General features: G+C 53.8%; 6 protein-coding genes across 6 annotated transcripts; 2 read left to right on the plus strand and 4 right to left on the minus strand.

The window, feature by feature from the left end:
* Positions 1-553: 553 nt before the first annotated feature.
* On the minus strand, positions 554-2,505 carry BBA_00594 (amino acid permease; the record flags this gene model as incomplete). Its single annotated transcript, XM_008595691.1, has 3 exons — positions 554-1,637; positions 1,686-1,895; positions 1,955-2,505. The coding sequence occupies 3 exons, from the start codon at positions 2,503-2,505 to the stop codon at positions 554-556; spliced, it is 1,845 nt and encodes a 614-aa protein (XP_008593913.1).
* A 3,205-nt stretch (positions 2,506-5,710) lies between these two features.
* On the minus strand, positions 5,711-7,942 carry BBA_00595 (glycosyl hydrolase family 47; the record flags this gene model as incomplete). The annotated part of the gene is made up of 3 exons (XM_008595692.1): positions 5,711-5,923; positions 5,995-7,337; positions 7,396-7,942. 3 exons carry the CDS (start codon positions 7,940-7,942, stop codon positions 5,711-5,713), a joined length of 2,103 nt encoding a protein of 700 aa, XP_008593914.1.
* Positions 7,943-8,484: 542 nt separating this feature from the next.
* On the plus strand, positions 8,485-9,300 carry BBA_00596 (Autophagy-like protein 3; the record flags this gene model as incomplete). The annotated part of the gene is made up of 3 exons (XM_008595693.1): positions 8,485-8,802; positions 8,859-9,080; positions 9,136-9,300. 3 exons carry the CDS (start codon positions 8,485-8,487, stop codon positions 9,298-9,300), a joined length of 705 nt encoding a protein of 234 aa, XP_008593915.1.
* Positions 9,301-9,356: 56 nt separating this feature from the next.
* On the minus strand, positions 9,357-10,078 carry BBA_00597 (RNA recognition domain-containing protein; the record flags this gene model as incomplete). Its single annotated transcript, XM_008595694.1, has 3 exons — positions 9,357-9,662; positions 9,722-9,938; positions 9,999-10,078. 3 exons carry the CDS (start codon positions 10,076-10,078, stop codon positions 9,357-9,359), a joined length of 603 nt encoding a protein of 200 aa, XP_008593916.1.
* Positions 10,079-10,771: 693 nt separating this feature from the next.
* On the plus strand, positions 10,772-11,718 carry BBA_00598 (alkaline phytoceramidase; the record flags this gene model as incomplete). Its single annotated transcript, XM_008595695.1, has 3 exons — positions 10,772-10,857; positions 10,914-10,987; positions 11,075-11,718. 3 exons carry the CDS (start codon positions 10,772-10,774, stop codon positions 11,716-11,718), a joined length of 804 nt encoding a protein of 267 aa, XP_008593917.1.
* A 159-nt stretch (positions 11,719-11,877) lies between these two features.
* Positions 11,878-14,490, minus strand: BBA_00599 (hisactophilin C49S mutant/phototropin PHY3 fusion protein; the record flags this gene model as incomplete). Its single annotated transcript, XM_008595696.1, has 3 exons — positions 11,878-13,428; positions 13,482-14,379; positions 14,438-14,490. 3 exons carry the CDS (start codon positions 14,488-14,490, stop codon positions 11,878-11,880), a joined length of 2,502 nt encoding a protein of 833 aa, XP_008593918.1.
* Between the last annotated feature and the right edge of the window lie 618 nt (positions 14,491-15,108).

A 15,108-nucleotide genomic window follows, 5' to 3' on the forward strand; every position in this document is an offset into this window, starting at 1 on the left:
GATGGCACGTTCTGCTAAAAGCAAAGGCACGCCTTGACCTTTCCCATTTCACTACCTTCTTTACTTGGCTTATTTTCTTATGTTTTCATGACTTTTGGCAAGTCCCCCTTTTTTTTAATTATGATACATAGCCCTCAACTTTGACTAGACTGGTTTTGATTGTTTTTTTCCTTTCCTTTGCTTTTCTTTTCGTTTCACTCGCAAGAGGTGTGAAATATAGGAGGAATCGTTGCCGACAAAGATGCTACTTAACAAGGCTCTGGCCATTTTTAAGGCTGCTGTTTCCCATTACTCATTTCTTGCTGTGACGAACAACCGACGCCTACGTCAACAGTAATTGACGTCTTTACGAAAGACTCATACATACGTAACCAACAATCGATGGCTGCTGCGATACCCAACCAACAATATGAGGAACCCAAGGCTTAAAGAAATCAGATGCGTTAGAAAAAAAAATGCCGTCCAGAAGAATACTTTTCAATGTGGTATCAATAAGAATGAAACAAGTACTGCTGAACTATAGATATGAGAGGGATTAAAAAGGCAGACGGAATTAGCAAATGAATTTGTACCACCGTTTCCACTTCGGCCACGTCATGCGCTCTTCCCTCTCCTGCGCTACTAGCACGGGTAGATTCCAGTCGCGCCGTCCCGTGTCGACGTCCATGTCTCTAATGCGGACGTACCGCGTGCGGTAGTACACCTTGTGGAGGACGTAGAAGACGACAATGATGGGCGCGCTCATCCATTTGAGGAAGAGGTTCTGAGCAATATTGGCGGACGACATGGTGCGCCAGCCAATGGGAAATGCGGCGACCCAAAACTGGGCGACAACGACGACGATGTTGAGGGCGAGGCCGAGGTAGGAGCCGACGACGCCGACCTGAGACTGGAAGGGGAGGTGGTTGACGGGACGGCCGTGGAGGCGCCAGGCGCGGCGGAAGCGAATATGGCAGAGGCAGATGGAGCCCCAGGTAAAGATGGAGGAGAGCCCGGACAGGGCGAGGAGCCAATCAAAGACGGAGCCCTGGGAGTTGGCGTCGGCAAGGAAGGCGAGGAGGCCGACGGCGCCAGCGACGGCAATGGCGACGAGCGGACGGCCCTTGCGGTCGACGTAGCCGAGGAACTTGGGGGCCTGGTGCAGGTTGGCGAGGGCGGCGAGGGTGCGCGAGGATCCAAACACGGCCGAGTTGCCGACGGAGAGCACGGCGACGAGGATGACGGCGTTCATGACCGAGGGCAGGATCTGAATGCCGGCTTCTTCAATCGCAATGACAAATGGCGATGCCTTGGCGTCAGCCTTACTGTCGCCGCCGAGCAGCCGCGGGTCGTTGTGCGGGACGAGGAGCCCTACGAGGGTAAGGGCGACAATGTAGAAGAGAGTGATGCGCCAAAACACCTGCTTGATGGCGGTGGGGAGGGACTTGCGTGGGTTCGCCGTCTCAGCGGCCGCAAGTCCGACAAGCTCCGTCCCGGTAAAGGCAAACGCGGCGGTGACGAAGACGCTACAGAGGCCTTTGAAGCCATTATTAAATGCGCCGGGGTCACGCCAGTATTCGCCGCCAATGTAGCCTCGGTCTGGAGTGCCGCCGCAGTTGAGCACAATGCCGAGGAGGCTGCCGAGGGTAATGTGTGAGCTGTGAAATACATGCGTGGCTGTAGAAGAGTTGCGCGCGCGTACTTACATGAAGCCGATCACGGCAATGACCTTGACAATGGAAAAGAGAAACTCGGCTTCGCCATAGCCCTTGACGCCAAACATATTAATAAGGACAATGGTGGTGAGGAAGATGGTGACAAAGATGGCTTTGGTGAGCTTGTCATTCCAATAGCCTATGGTGAGCGAGGCGGCAATGATTTCGAGCGGTAACACAGCGAGCCATTGTAGAGCATAGCTAAGACCCAGGGTTAGCACATTGCGGGAACGGGATGCGGATCATCCGTGTAACCTTACTTCCAGCCCATAGCAAACCCCCACGATGGATCGAGAAACCTTGTCGCCCACGATGAAAAAGACCCTGCAATGGGAAAAAGGACGGCGAGCTCGCCGAGTGCCTGGCACGTCGAGTATAGCATAGCACCGATAATGGCAAATGCAATCAGCAGCGACGCGGGCCCGCCGGCGTTGAGCGCCTTGCCAGACACGACAAACAGCCCCGTGCCAATGGAGCCGCCAATCGCAATCATCTGCAAGTGTCTACCCTTGAGGCTTCTCGACAGTCCGATGTGGGCATTCTCGAGCGTGGCGAGGTGCAGGTCGTAGTAGTGTGAGCCGTTGTGCTGGCGGCGCGCGATGGCCGGGTCGTGGCCATGGTGCTCGGCGAGGAGGAATGTCGAGTTAGGGTCGCGGCGAAAGGTATCGAAGAAGCGCCCAATGCGCGAATTCGGCTCCTCGTACGCGGCAGCCTCGCGCATGCTGTGTGAACTGCCGTAGGTGAAGTCGTCTTTGCTCTTGTACGTGTTGGTAGGCCCGAGCTCGATATCGTCGCTTGGGGACGATGCCATGTTGAGGTGGAGAGAAGCAGCCAAGAGTAAAGAGCAGTCCTCTCCCGGGATGGAGGGGTGGGGGGTAATTTGATTTGTGACGAGTTTGCGGCTTTGATGTTTTGTTTGCCTACAAATGTATCACGAGCGAAAAAGCGAGGCGGCACGGTACGGGTGGCTGGGTGGTGCGCGCTCAACTGCAGCCCGGCGAGGCACTGTGCTTGAGCTCGAGCACAGGTTAGAAACGTCTGACTATACTGGTGATCAAAAGGTTGAGTGAAAAAAAAAAGTCGTTTCTGCTTGGCGCCCAGCTTGAGGCTTTCTCATTTGCACATCCCGCAATGACGTGGGTTGTCTGGGGCCCCGGAGTGAACGGGGAAGGTAAATGGGTTGTTTCCACCTCACGCGGGGAAAGAGGTCCGCAGAGCACGATGAAGAGCTGAAAAGACTGGAATCGACGAGAACCGCAGATTTTGATTATTTGAGTTCGTGTGCAGAGAATAGGTAGTCACTGCGAGTCGTGAATTCGGTGTAGGATGGTAGCGGTGTCGGCCAACGGGCCCGCTACATTGGCAGTGCGCTGGCTCTCACGCGGCGACGGCAGCAACGCAACAAGGTGCTCCGTCCATGGGAGCTATGTGGATGTAATTGAGGGAGAATGTAAAGATGTAGCTTCGGGAAACAGCAAAGATGCGCTGCAGGCTGGGAAAAGAATCGCGCAGGGGTGGCGTGCCGCGGGGGAGAGGGTCTGGAGGAGGGACATGACTTGCAACAAACGCAGGCGGCCGATCTAGTTCGAATTGGCTGCGAGGAGAGGAGACAAGATGGATGAGGCTGAAGCTGGTGGCTGAAGCGATGGCGCTGGTAGCTGGCAGGCTGCAGCTGGCACAAACGGAGCAGAGGCAGTCGGCCCAGCAGCAAACGCTGGCCAATACACGTCTGGAAATGGCGAATCCCTAGAAAAAGGCATCTTTCAAAGAGGCAGCGAATTAAAAGTGAATAGCTACGTTAGAAACGATGCAAAGTCGCCAGCAACAACTTCGTTGTGTGAATGTGGCACGACAAGGCGGACCACTTCACGACTCCCTCGGCAGCCCAATCACTCATACTGCATTGTTTCCCCGCTGCGTGCTCTAACCGTCGACGGATAGAGGCACTGGTCTAAACTATCGGACACATACGCTAGCAACGAAAGCTATCTCCACCCAGTCTACAGATGTAACTCGTAATATCGCATTTTCGATAGTCTCCGGGCGCTGTCCGATAACACCCCTGTGTCGGTTACATCCCAATATCTACCTACCTATGCTCAAGTACCTGCAGTGATGGGCGGGCAACCCGGAGGGCGCAGTACAAATCGGAGGCCAGGTAATCTATATCCGGCACACCCTTCTGGGCACTTGGCAATCATGCCCGAAATTTGCATAATCAACAAGCAAAGTGATTTAAATGAGTTGCATTAGTGCTCATTCTACCAGTCCATCCCGAGATAGGTTATAGTGACGGTGATAAGACATGGTAGATAATCATCAATTCATGAGTTCAATGCATTATACATTTCTCGCATAAATTTCGCCATTTTCTCATCTCTTCTTTACATGATTCTTAGATTTCTCTTTCTTCTGTCGTTATCAACCGCGGGCCCTGTCCTACCACGCCCGTATTTGCAAACGGCACCAACATTGAAGCCCGTTGCAACGGGGCGGGTGGTATTGCCAACGGCTAGACTAGCCTCATCGAGCGCCATACGACATACGAAGGCGAGATAGCGGTTGGTTGAAGTATCAACGACGAGTCGCAGAACGAAGAGGGCTGGAACAATAAAGCATACACATGCTTTGGTAGCAACCAGACGACGGCGGCGTTGAATTGCTGTTGCTGCCCACGTTCCCAAACCTACTGAGGGCTTCACGGTATAAGCAGTCACCTTGTTGTGAATGAGGAATGAAAGGTGCTGGGTATACCGAATGTCTATTGCATGAGTATCTGAGGTCCAAAGGCACAAGCAACAGTGATTTTTCCCCTCAAGTTGACTTTTCAGCTACCAAATTCCCAATCTGTTCAGAGTTGCATCGCCTTTCTTCCGCCGCAAATCCATCCGTATCGATACCACGTAATGTCAGCCTGGATTATCTTTGCTTCGGCCGAGTCTACCATGAGTAGAGTAGACATAACTGCTGCAACATGCTTGTCAGCAATTGAATTTCATCAAAGTGAATTCTTCAGGTAGAGGTACATACCCAGTCGTGATCAACGTGTGCGCCGACGAGGCAATCCCACTGTCCAGAGAATGTCGAATCATGGGATGAGCATGGAAACCAGCACCGCGCATGCTACCTGGCACGCCGCGTAGATGACGGGAGCAGTAGGGCCGTCCACCCGGTTGGCCGAGCAAGCCGAATGGCAGGTTGCATACGTCGCAGGCCCAGCAAGAGCGAAGCCGCCGAGGCCAAGGGCACAGAGGGTAGTGGAAAGCTTCATCTTGAAAGTCTCGGGTATGGTATGAAATGGTACAAAAGATTTGTGTTTGAGTGTGTGCGTGCGAGCGTGTGTTGATGAGGTTTGTCAATCATTCGTGACGGGGAACACATCCTCTCTTATATACACCTCTCGAAGCCATCGTCGGACCGAGAACTGATTTCTCGAGTACAAAACAGGTAATCAGGGGCTGTGAAAGTCGCGAATTCGCTTCTATTAACGACGCAAACAGAAGAAAGTGAGATTAAGTACCAAACACGTAATCAGGGGCCGTGAAATTCGCGACTTTGCTCTAATAATCAACGCAGCCAGCCATCAGCTTGCCAAAATCTGCTTGTGTGACGCTATTTACTGTGACGAAAAACGACAGCCTAAAAGGGTTCTTCCGCACAGGACCCGGAGAAAGAAAGCAAAAAGATTCGACAACGCAGCCGCCGTCGAGAAACGTATACTTTCGCTACGTCCCTCGAAAGTGCGTTGCTGGGGTGCATAGGTTTGACGTTTGAGTGGCTGTCCGGCCGAGAAGCAAGGCTGATTTTACTCTCATGAGTGTTGTCTTCTCCTCCACCTTGCGAGTACGATTCTATGGGGGAAACTTTGAACTTTTATTCAAAATGATAAAGCAATACATGTGTCGTCTCCGGCCTTCCGATATTTGGTTCGGCACGACACTCCAAATTGATGCATCCTATGTACAAGATTATAACAGCAGAGAAAACAACAACGCAGAACCAACCAGTGACGTCTTTTACTCCGCCGCTGACTCGGTTGCCGGCATCGGCTGCACCTTGCCAATAATCTTTCCGTCCTTGTCGCGCGGCTTTCGCTGCCATCCCGTCGAGAACAGATCCCCCATGTCGAACCGCGGAAACGGGTGCGCCTCGGTATTGAGCACAATCTTATCCAGCGGCATCAGGCTGTTATCCGAGAACAAAAGGTACATGTACTTGAGCGTCTCGGCCTATTCACTCACAAGTTAGCCTTCTCATTCCACTTCATCTTTCATAGATGCATGTATGTTTGTCCACTTACCAGCCAAAAGCTCTCCATGTTGTCGCGCGTGCGCGGCGGAATCACGTTGGCGTCATCAAGGCTCGTGAAGCCGCCCTGCTCCTCGACGGCCGTGTAGTTCATAAAGGACGTAAACATTTCCCAGCCCCACTCGCGGTACTTGACGTCGCCCGTGATGCGCCACATGTAAAACAGACTCTCGACTGTTTCGGGGCGCTGCAAGTTGTGCGCGTCGTTGGACTTGACGCTGTAGTCCTTGCGCCAGGCCGCGTGAGGGTCCTCGTCAAAGTCGGCGGGCGGGCGGTGCGGCGGTGCGTCGGGGGCGGCAGGCGGATCGGCGACGTTGAAAAAGGTGATTTCAGCTGACAAGCCCGTGGCCATGTACTTGTACATGCCCCAGCACGTCTGCATCAGCTCGCGCGCAAACTTCATATCCTCGTCGTGTTGCGCCGTCCACGTAGGCAGCTTGCGCGCCTCGGCCTCGGTAAGACCCTCAGTGGCAGCGAGCGCAATGGTGCCCGGCAAGAAGCAGACAAGGTGGTCCATCTTGGGCAGCAGAGCCTCATTCAGGCCGTTGGGTCGCTCTCCAACAATAGTAAAGCCAGACGGCTCACTGTAGGTCAGGAGATGCTTACGAATACCGGCCATGGATTCCTTCCACATGTCGAGATAGACCTTTTCTTTCTTGTTGGTTTGGAGGTACTGCTTGATCAGGTATTCGTAGTACGAATCGCCTCGGCTTCCCAGACGGATATTTTCGCCGCGGAACTCGCCGTTGGCGGGGTATATGTAGATAGGCATCAGCCCATCAGGCATGTTGTTGTCATCGACAACAGCCATGACCTTTTCTACAATATCCCAGTAGTTGGTCTCGCCCGTCAGCTTGGCAAGATACTTGAACTCCAGTTGCAGAGTAGTAGCCTCGGCAGTGGAACTGGCGCCCATGTCGCCATGCGACGGTATGCCCTTGGAGTCGTCAAGCCGAACACTAGCATAGGGAATGCCCGATTGTGTGTCGAATGCTCCTACAAGGCGACCAGCCAAGTCGGCAGCTTTTTCGAGATACAGGTCCTCGCCTGGCTTGCCGGGGTCATCTTCTTTGATCGGGGCGAGTTCAGGGTACTCTGTCGAGAGGTAATGGGCGGAAAGCAGGCCGCCCAGCATGCGGATAGTCGTTTCGAATGTGTTGACGTCTTGGTGCTGGTCCCAAGTCAACGAGTTCGAGATCCATTCTCTAGCGTGCTCGAGGCGCGACGTCAGGTTCATGAGCATCATTGTGTCGAGGGAGTCGATGATGATCCAGCCCATGCCCTTTGGTGCCATGTATCTTCCGGTCTTCGAAATTGGATGAAATTCATCGTAACCTGTGTTCAGAATCCATTTGTTAGCGTGCTTTGGTATTGCGAACGAGAGCTGGCATACCCCATGCGTAGCGCTCGTAGGCGTCCCAGCTGAGCTCGAACGCTTCCACCACTTGCGCCTTTCGGTGGTTCCAGTCGACGGCCTCATTCTTTGATATCCCCATGAGCCCCCACGCGGACTTGCCGCGCGCCGACTTGGGCCGCGCCGATTGCCAGGGCAGCCAGCCCAGTATGTGGAAGAGGATCACAAGGACGAGGGCCAGTGAGCCAACGACACGCTTCTTTCGATACCATCGTCTATGCCGCCTGCCGGTGTAGTATGGCTTATCCTTGTACATGGGCAGTTCGTCGGATTCAAAGAGGCCGTTGACACGTTGATGGACGTCCGACAGCAGGCCGCCGCCGCGTCCCGAGACGCTGGCCCATGCCTTGTCTTCGAGGCGGCGGTGGGGATCCTCAAAGTTGGGGACGTGTTTCGGTATGGAAAAGGGCATCTTCAATGCATTGGCGCTGACCTGGGCTGCCGTGTCTCGTATGTTTTCGGCAGCGCGCAGTGCTGTAACTTGGAAGAGGTTCTTTCGGTGGATGCCAAACGGGTCGCGAATCATTTGGGCTCGAGCGCTAGTGCTGTCGACGGTTTTGGTGGCTTCCCCTGTGTGATGTGGCGAACGAGAGCACGGACGATCTCGAGGGGCAGCAGGCGCACACAAGCGAAGCTGAATCAATGCGGTATATTCAGAGCTTCTTTAAAGTGACATTACCAAACCTATCAGTCAGGTTTCCAACTTTGTCGGTATAGAAACGAACTTCCTTCCTGCACCCCGTTGGTATTGTGGAGCGGTCCCTGGGATGGAAGAGGCCATGTAAGCCTCTCTGCTTGTCGGCCCAAACAGTTCTTTTTAGCGTCATCAGGCTTGGCCACCAACTCCACTGCAAAGCCAACGGGCACTGTTCGGGGTTCATAGCTCAATATTCTTCCCGACTTCTCCATAGGAAAAAGTATCGAATTTGGCCAGGTAAATGAAACTGATATCGTGAGGCGTGATTGTGAAGTGCGAGGAAGTGGCTTTCTTGGCGTTGACCTAGGTGGCTCAACGCAGCAAAGCAATCTCATAACGGCCATCCACAGCAGACTCGCATCCAAGCCATCATGACGGACATAAGCCATTTCCCAAACCTCAACCATGCTGAATTCGCAGAAGCCTGCCACCTACTAGACAGCAGATATCGCCAGGCTACACTTGGACCGCTGCGGCGAAGATGGAAGCTCAATGTCTGTACTGCGCTGGCCACGTCGTTTTCGCACGACAACGACGGCCACACTACATACATACAAATCGTTCGCCCGCTGGAAGGGGATGTTGATCTGCCGTTTGACCTGGGCGGCTTTTCAATCTCCGAGAATGCTACTGAGAACTTGACTAATTCACTCGACGCTGAAATGTTGGAAACGGAAGAGTCAGACAAGGTTCGGCAATCAAAGCCTCAAATCTTTTCCCATGATGCCTCTAACCGGGTATATAGCATGTCATTCCAACCCGAAACGCCGGCCCCGATGTTGGCTATGTAACATATGAGATTCACCTCCATCCTACATATCGTGTGCCGTGCCTGTGGTTTACTCTGCATGGGCTGCCCGAGTCCGAGTCAGCCTTCAGCATCGACACCGTTTTCCGCCGCTTGGTCCCTGATAGCTATAAAGAGACTCTCCGTGCCGGCCTGGGCATCGGCGCCATATCAACAGACGTAAGTATGCAGATTTGGCTCCATGCACCACCACGAGCTGATAACAGGCTAATAGCACCATCCTGTCACTGGGCTACCGTCCTTCTTTATCCACCCCTGCCAGCTAGCTGAGGCGATGACGCCGTTTCCATGTAGCAAGCGAGATTATTTGATCATATGGCTCGGAATAGTCGGCGGCTGCGTCAGTCTCTGGGCGCCCAAGGAACTAATGGTGCAGTGAGCCTCACCCCCGCTGGCAGCAAAGCTCAACAATTACAACCCTTCAGTACACCACGCTTACTCGTCGTCGCTGTCCTCGTCCATGGCCATGTCTTCGCCACTGTCCTCGGGCTCGCTCTCGTTGTCTCGCGTGCGCTTCTGCCCGCGGCTTTCGGGCGAGCCACTGACGTCCTTCATGGCGTGGTCTACGGCGCTGGGGGGTTTGGCCTGCGTAGCTGTCGTGCTGGTTCCGGCCAGGGGTGCGTTGAATATGCTCTGTTGCAGCTCGGTCTGCTCGGCGGCGGCGGCGCCCTTTGCGGGGAGGGCCAGGCTGCCATCAATCTTGCTGATGAAATGAGACTTGGACTTGGCGTATTGGATTTTCTACAGGCACGACTGTCAACATCGGCGCTATTTGTATTAGCGGGCAATTTTACACTTACCATGGATCTTCCCAGGAATTCGTCACCATCCAACGTGCGCATGGCTTGCGTAGCGGCCTGGATATCTCGGAATACAATATGTGCTTGACCACGCATGGCCATGGTCTTGAGGGCGACAATGTCGAGGACGGGCCCAAAGGTCGAAAAGAGCATGTAGAGCGCTGTTCGCAGGTCGTCTTTTTGTATCTTGGCAGAGGGTAGATTTGTGACATAGAGACTATAGAACCCGTAATCAGCACTGGCACATGAGAACCTCTTTTGCGCTGAGAAGACTCACGTTTGGTTTGGCGGTATGCTCTGGACCTTGGCGGGGAGGGAAGAGCTGGGCTGCAGCCCGCGTGATGCTGTCGTCGCCATGGCGCTCGGGGGTGTTCGTATTTAAACTGTGCGGTATATATTTTTTCGGATCGCAATTATCTGACAGTGACTGCAATCACTGTGTCGAGTCTGAGAATCGTCGAAAAGATCTGTTTGCTGGTCGTCAAAGATGAAAGCTGTGGAGATTTTTCGCGCCAGCCAGCTCGCTAGAAAAGGTCACTTCGAAGTGGGCCAAGCAGCGGGAAGCTTGCACAAGCACCACGAACAACACGGGGGGCATGATGCATTTGACTACTCCGTACTAAGCACTGCATTGAGCCTTTACTAACCGCATGATGGGTTCTACTTGAATCAATTTGCAAAGCACTGTAGAAAAGAATCCGCCCTCCTGCATGTGAAATTTTACACTGCCGCGGTTCTCCTTCCAACGGCTCCCGCAGCGTTGCCTCATTGGGCGCACCCTTACGAGGGCGTCAACAAATACTTAATCGACGATATCCTTGCCGATATCCTCAACCATTCTCCCAAAAGTGACTTTGCATTAGTTACAAATATATAAGTCGCATTCGATTTCGGGGCGCGGGTGTCTCGGTGACGCGCAAACACTTTCTGTCCACTCCCCCCCCGCCACCCGGTTGTGGCTGCGCACCAAAAAAAGCCCCCGAACCAGGCACCAAAAACGCACCGAAAAAGGGAAAAGCAACACGCACACGCAAACCGTACACCGCAGCCATGGGCCACGGTCATCACAACATCCGCTATGATGGCGATCCGTTTGCTCTATCGGGCGCCTGGAGCCCGCCGACGAGCCGGGCAAAGTGAGCGCTCTAATGGAATTGAACACGGGGAGCGCGAGTACTGACGCGTCGCCCAGCTTCTGTGAGGAAGACTACGTCTTGACCTTTTACCTGGCCGAATTCATCAATTCAGTCTCGAATATCGCATATGGTACGTCGCACGGCGGTGGCTATACACTGCCCTGCTGCTTACTATATTTGCCCACCCCCGGGTGCTAATCATGACAAACCACCACAGTGTACTATGCGTTGCAGTACATGTACGGCCCGGGAAGCCGCGGCCTCTGGAGGCCAAACCTCGACTTCATGTCAGTCACGCTCTTTATTCTAGGCGTTGGCTCGTTTCTCTTCCATGCCAGCCTCCGTCAGGCACTTGAGTTTGTCGACGAGCTCTCCATGATGGGGCTCATCTGGTCGATGCTCCACGCCACTCTGACTGTCCGGCAAACGCCCGCAAGATCCAAAATCATCTCTGCTATTCTGGCAGTAGTCTTTTTATCGTTTACCGCATTCTATCTGAACTCGCCCCTCATCATCTACCAGGTCACTGCCTTTCTCAGCGGCGTCGGCGTCGTTATCCTGCGCGTGCTTTACCTGTTTCACTGGGTGCAGCCCGCGCTGCCCAAGGCCAAGAGCCGCGAGTGGCGGAACCGGGCCGTTACTTCCCTCTTTATTTGCATCGTCGGGTACGGCATCTGGAACATTGACCTCGAGTTCTGCCAGGTCCTGCGGGACATTCGCCAGCGGGTCGGCCTGCCCTGGGCTTGGCTGTTTGAGTTTCACGGGTGGTGGCACGTCCTCACGGCTATTGGCGCGAGCCAGTTTATGACGGTCGCGAGAGAAGTGCGCGAGGAAGTCAAGCGCGAGCAAAAGAGCGATTAACGCGAATATCAATATTCGTACAGAAGGAATTGTCCTGTCCAAGGCTAGTATAATACAGGTTGGATAAGTCCGCAAAAACAAATGACAGCTCAAAGCTAGAGCTATAGAACAGTCTAGAAAGACGTAACACCAGACTAGAACGATAATTCAAATCACCCTCTATTCCTCCCCGATCCTCACAGTAAAGGCTGACGCTCGACTGTGCAGAGAACTCGTCTCATCATCCTCCCTCGACCGTCTATGATTGCTGTACTTGTCACTGGCCTCTTCAGGAATCATAGATACAACACGTGGCTTGCTTTCCGGTTGGCTCCCGGGAGCGGGTCTGCTGTCAGATCGGGCCGGCCAAGGAGACAGAGACGGCTCGCGGCGCGGAAAGGCGCGGCACATGCTCGAAATGCTGCTCCGCGGCGAGTTGGGTGACGTCGGCCGATGTTTGAAGTGCGCCTCGCCTGTCGCGCGGGACAGGGCATCAAGGCTGAAAAACCTGGATGCCGGCATGCCATTGTTCATGCACGGTCTTGGTGTCCGCTGCGCGCTTGAGGCATGCTGGTTGTGAATCGCCTGCGTAGAGCCACCCTCCAGGGGCACAGGCAGGCTGAATTCCGACCGCAGGTACCCGAGCGTCTCTGATGACCGGCGAGGCCGCATCGCAGGCCGCTCTGTGTGGGAGGAATGAGTCTCTCTTCTCTCCTCAACTGCAAAGGCCATGTCGGACAGGCCAGTCCCCGGCGCCGACGTGGCACTCCCGGGACGGCGAACTGGTGGTGGGGCCGGGGCGGCAACAGGTGGCGCTACGACACCAAATCGGCGAGAATGCCAGTCGTTGTCGTTGTCGTCCACAATGACAACCATCCACACACCAACTTGGCTGTTTGCCCCAGCTAGCGGTGTGCAGTGTAGCCACCGGGGTCTCCCGGCCGGCTCCGGCTCGTAGACTGTATCGACATCGTCATCAGCCTCCAAGTGAGCCTCCAGAGGGTGGTTAATATTGGCCTTTTTCGCGGCCGGACGGCTGCTCTTCTTTCGTCTTGAGTTGAGCCACTTTACCTTGGCCGTCACACCCTGCCCTGCCGCCAGGGCATCTACCAGCTGCTCGCGTACTCGCACGGAACCACCAATGCGTTCCAGCAGAGGAGACTGCAAAATGCCTGGGACGCGCATCGACGGGCTCGCAAAGAGAATTCGCAGAGACGGATACGGGCGAACAAGAAGATAGTGCTCGTATACGCCACTGAGGCGTCCGTTGTGGTTCAGAGTCAGCGATGCCGCCGTGGGCTGGGACGTGTGTGGATGCTGATCTTGATACATGGACAGGTTCTCCTGAGAACCGCCATCGCGGATAACGACACGACCTTTGGTGTTGCGTCGATGGTGGCCAGGCTCGTATTCGTTATTCTCGATTGTGCCGGTGGCTTGCGTCTTTTCACACGACTGGTGCTCATTTTCAGCTTGTAGAGGAAGGCGGTGCATGCTTCCGCCGTGAGTACTCATAACTTCAAGCTCGTTAGGCGTCAATATCTCAGCCAACTGGGTAGTTTCGTCTTTTTGGCTTTCTCGGAGGGGCTCGTCGGCCTTGAGATCGGGGGTTTCTTCAAGCAGGCCACGAAGCGCGCCAAGGTCATACGAGCTCATGGCCAGCCCTGATACATCAACTTGCGCGCCGATAAAGTAGCGAATAATGCCTCGACTATCGTACAGAGGTGCAAGCTATCAAAATCCATTAGAGTAACTTCTCGCCTCTGAAAAGTGCGGTAACGTACCATGACAAGGTTCATAAACGGCGTTCCATCGCGTCTGTAGTTAAGAAATGTCTCATAATGCTCGATTCCAGCTTCCAATTTCTCACGGATGCGCTTTACACTGAATGGGTTTGTGCAAGGTCCTTGAAGGAAACGGCAATTGCGACCAATGACATAGTCAACGCCATACTGCGTGGTACGGTTGAACTGCTCTGACATGAATACAATTGGATTATCTGGTCTGGAAGGATCTGTGAGACAGAAAACTTCGGCAAGGCCTTCAGAAGAGTCGGAACTGGTTCCCATGACCCGATGCCGGATCGAGATTGAGACTGTCTGAATCCACACATGGGTAATGTATGCGGGCAAGTCCTCTCTCGTCAGGACTTCAAACGCGTTGTCCGCCTTCTCTTTTAACTCTTGATTGGTCGTATCCAGCGCTTGGGTAGATGTGTGGGTAAAGTCGAACTCTGGCAGGGAATGCATCTGTCGAAGAACAGAGTTGCTGTAGTTGATGGCTCTCAGAGCCTTGAGCGCCGACAGGTAGTAATTGAGCAGCACAACAGACGATGGGCGGTATCTGTACAAGAAGTTTGTGAATCGGTGTAAGTGGGCCGAGTCTGCGAAGATGGCGTGCAAGTGGTGTTGCGAAAAGAGCAGCTCCGATCGTTGCTCCAACTTGTACTTGCCAACAGTCGCGGTGGCGTCGTTCTCGGCAGGCATCACAAGATCGAAGCTGCCTGGATCCAAATCATCCTCTGCGATGGGATCAAGGCCATCCGGATCTCCATTCGCAACTTGTAGCGCGGGCAATCCCGCACTCTCATTGTGCAAGAGCTTTTCTTGGAACAGGGCTCGTATCGGCAAGGCGGGTGATGAGGCATGTGCCTCGATCTCATCTAGGCTGCGGCTACTCTGGCTGATGACGATGAGCAAATATCCGATTTGAAGCATCTATATCGGGTTTCTTGGCATACCTGGAAACGGGAGAGAGAGGTGGTACCGCGTCAAGGCCGACTGGCTGATACATGATGCAAAATAGCTGAGACTAGACGCAACTACCAATGGTGCACAGACAGAAACGGGTAGTTGGTGGAAGCTTGTGATTTTCAGTTGACGACTCGAAGAAATAGAATGATTCTGTTAAGACGCCAACAGGGAATTCGATAAACACTATTCTGGAGTCAGAGAATCCCATATATTTACTTTGAGCTACCAGACTATCTGCTTATATATACGCCTACCAAACATTTGCAATTCAGTCTAGCTGCCCATCTTGGATGCCGCCACGCACGATGAAGCCTTTGGTTGCGATCTCAAGATTCACGCAAGGATAATCAAAATCGGAAAATTATTTTTCGTCTACTCACCTCCCTGGCAAGATCGGGGTGGCCGTCCCAGGGTTGATTTGAAGCGGGGTGTCATGAGGCAACCTTGCCTCGATGCACCGTTTACGCCACATTATAACGAGCAAGAAACTAACTATGACGAGAAGAAGCAAAGATGCTCCACGCTGGCTGCCTGCGTCGATCCAAGAAGAGAGGCTGAGCGAGTCCATGCGAGTGTGGCGGCGGTCTCGCCTTGGCTAATCACGCGACGGAGAGTGTTTTCCTCGATGGACTCTGTGCAGCTCGATATGCAAACCAGT

The sequence above is a fragment of the Beauveria bassiana genome (genome assembly GCF_000280675.1).
Source record: "Beauveria bassiana ARSEF 2860 unplaced genomic scaffold BBA_S00001, whole genome shotgun sequence".
In the NCBI taxonomy this organism is placed as follows: Eukaryota; Fungi; Ascomycota; class Sordariomycetes; order Hypocreales; family Cordycipitaceae; genus Beauveria; species Beauveria bassiana.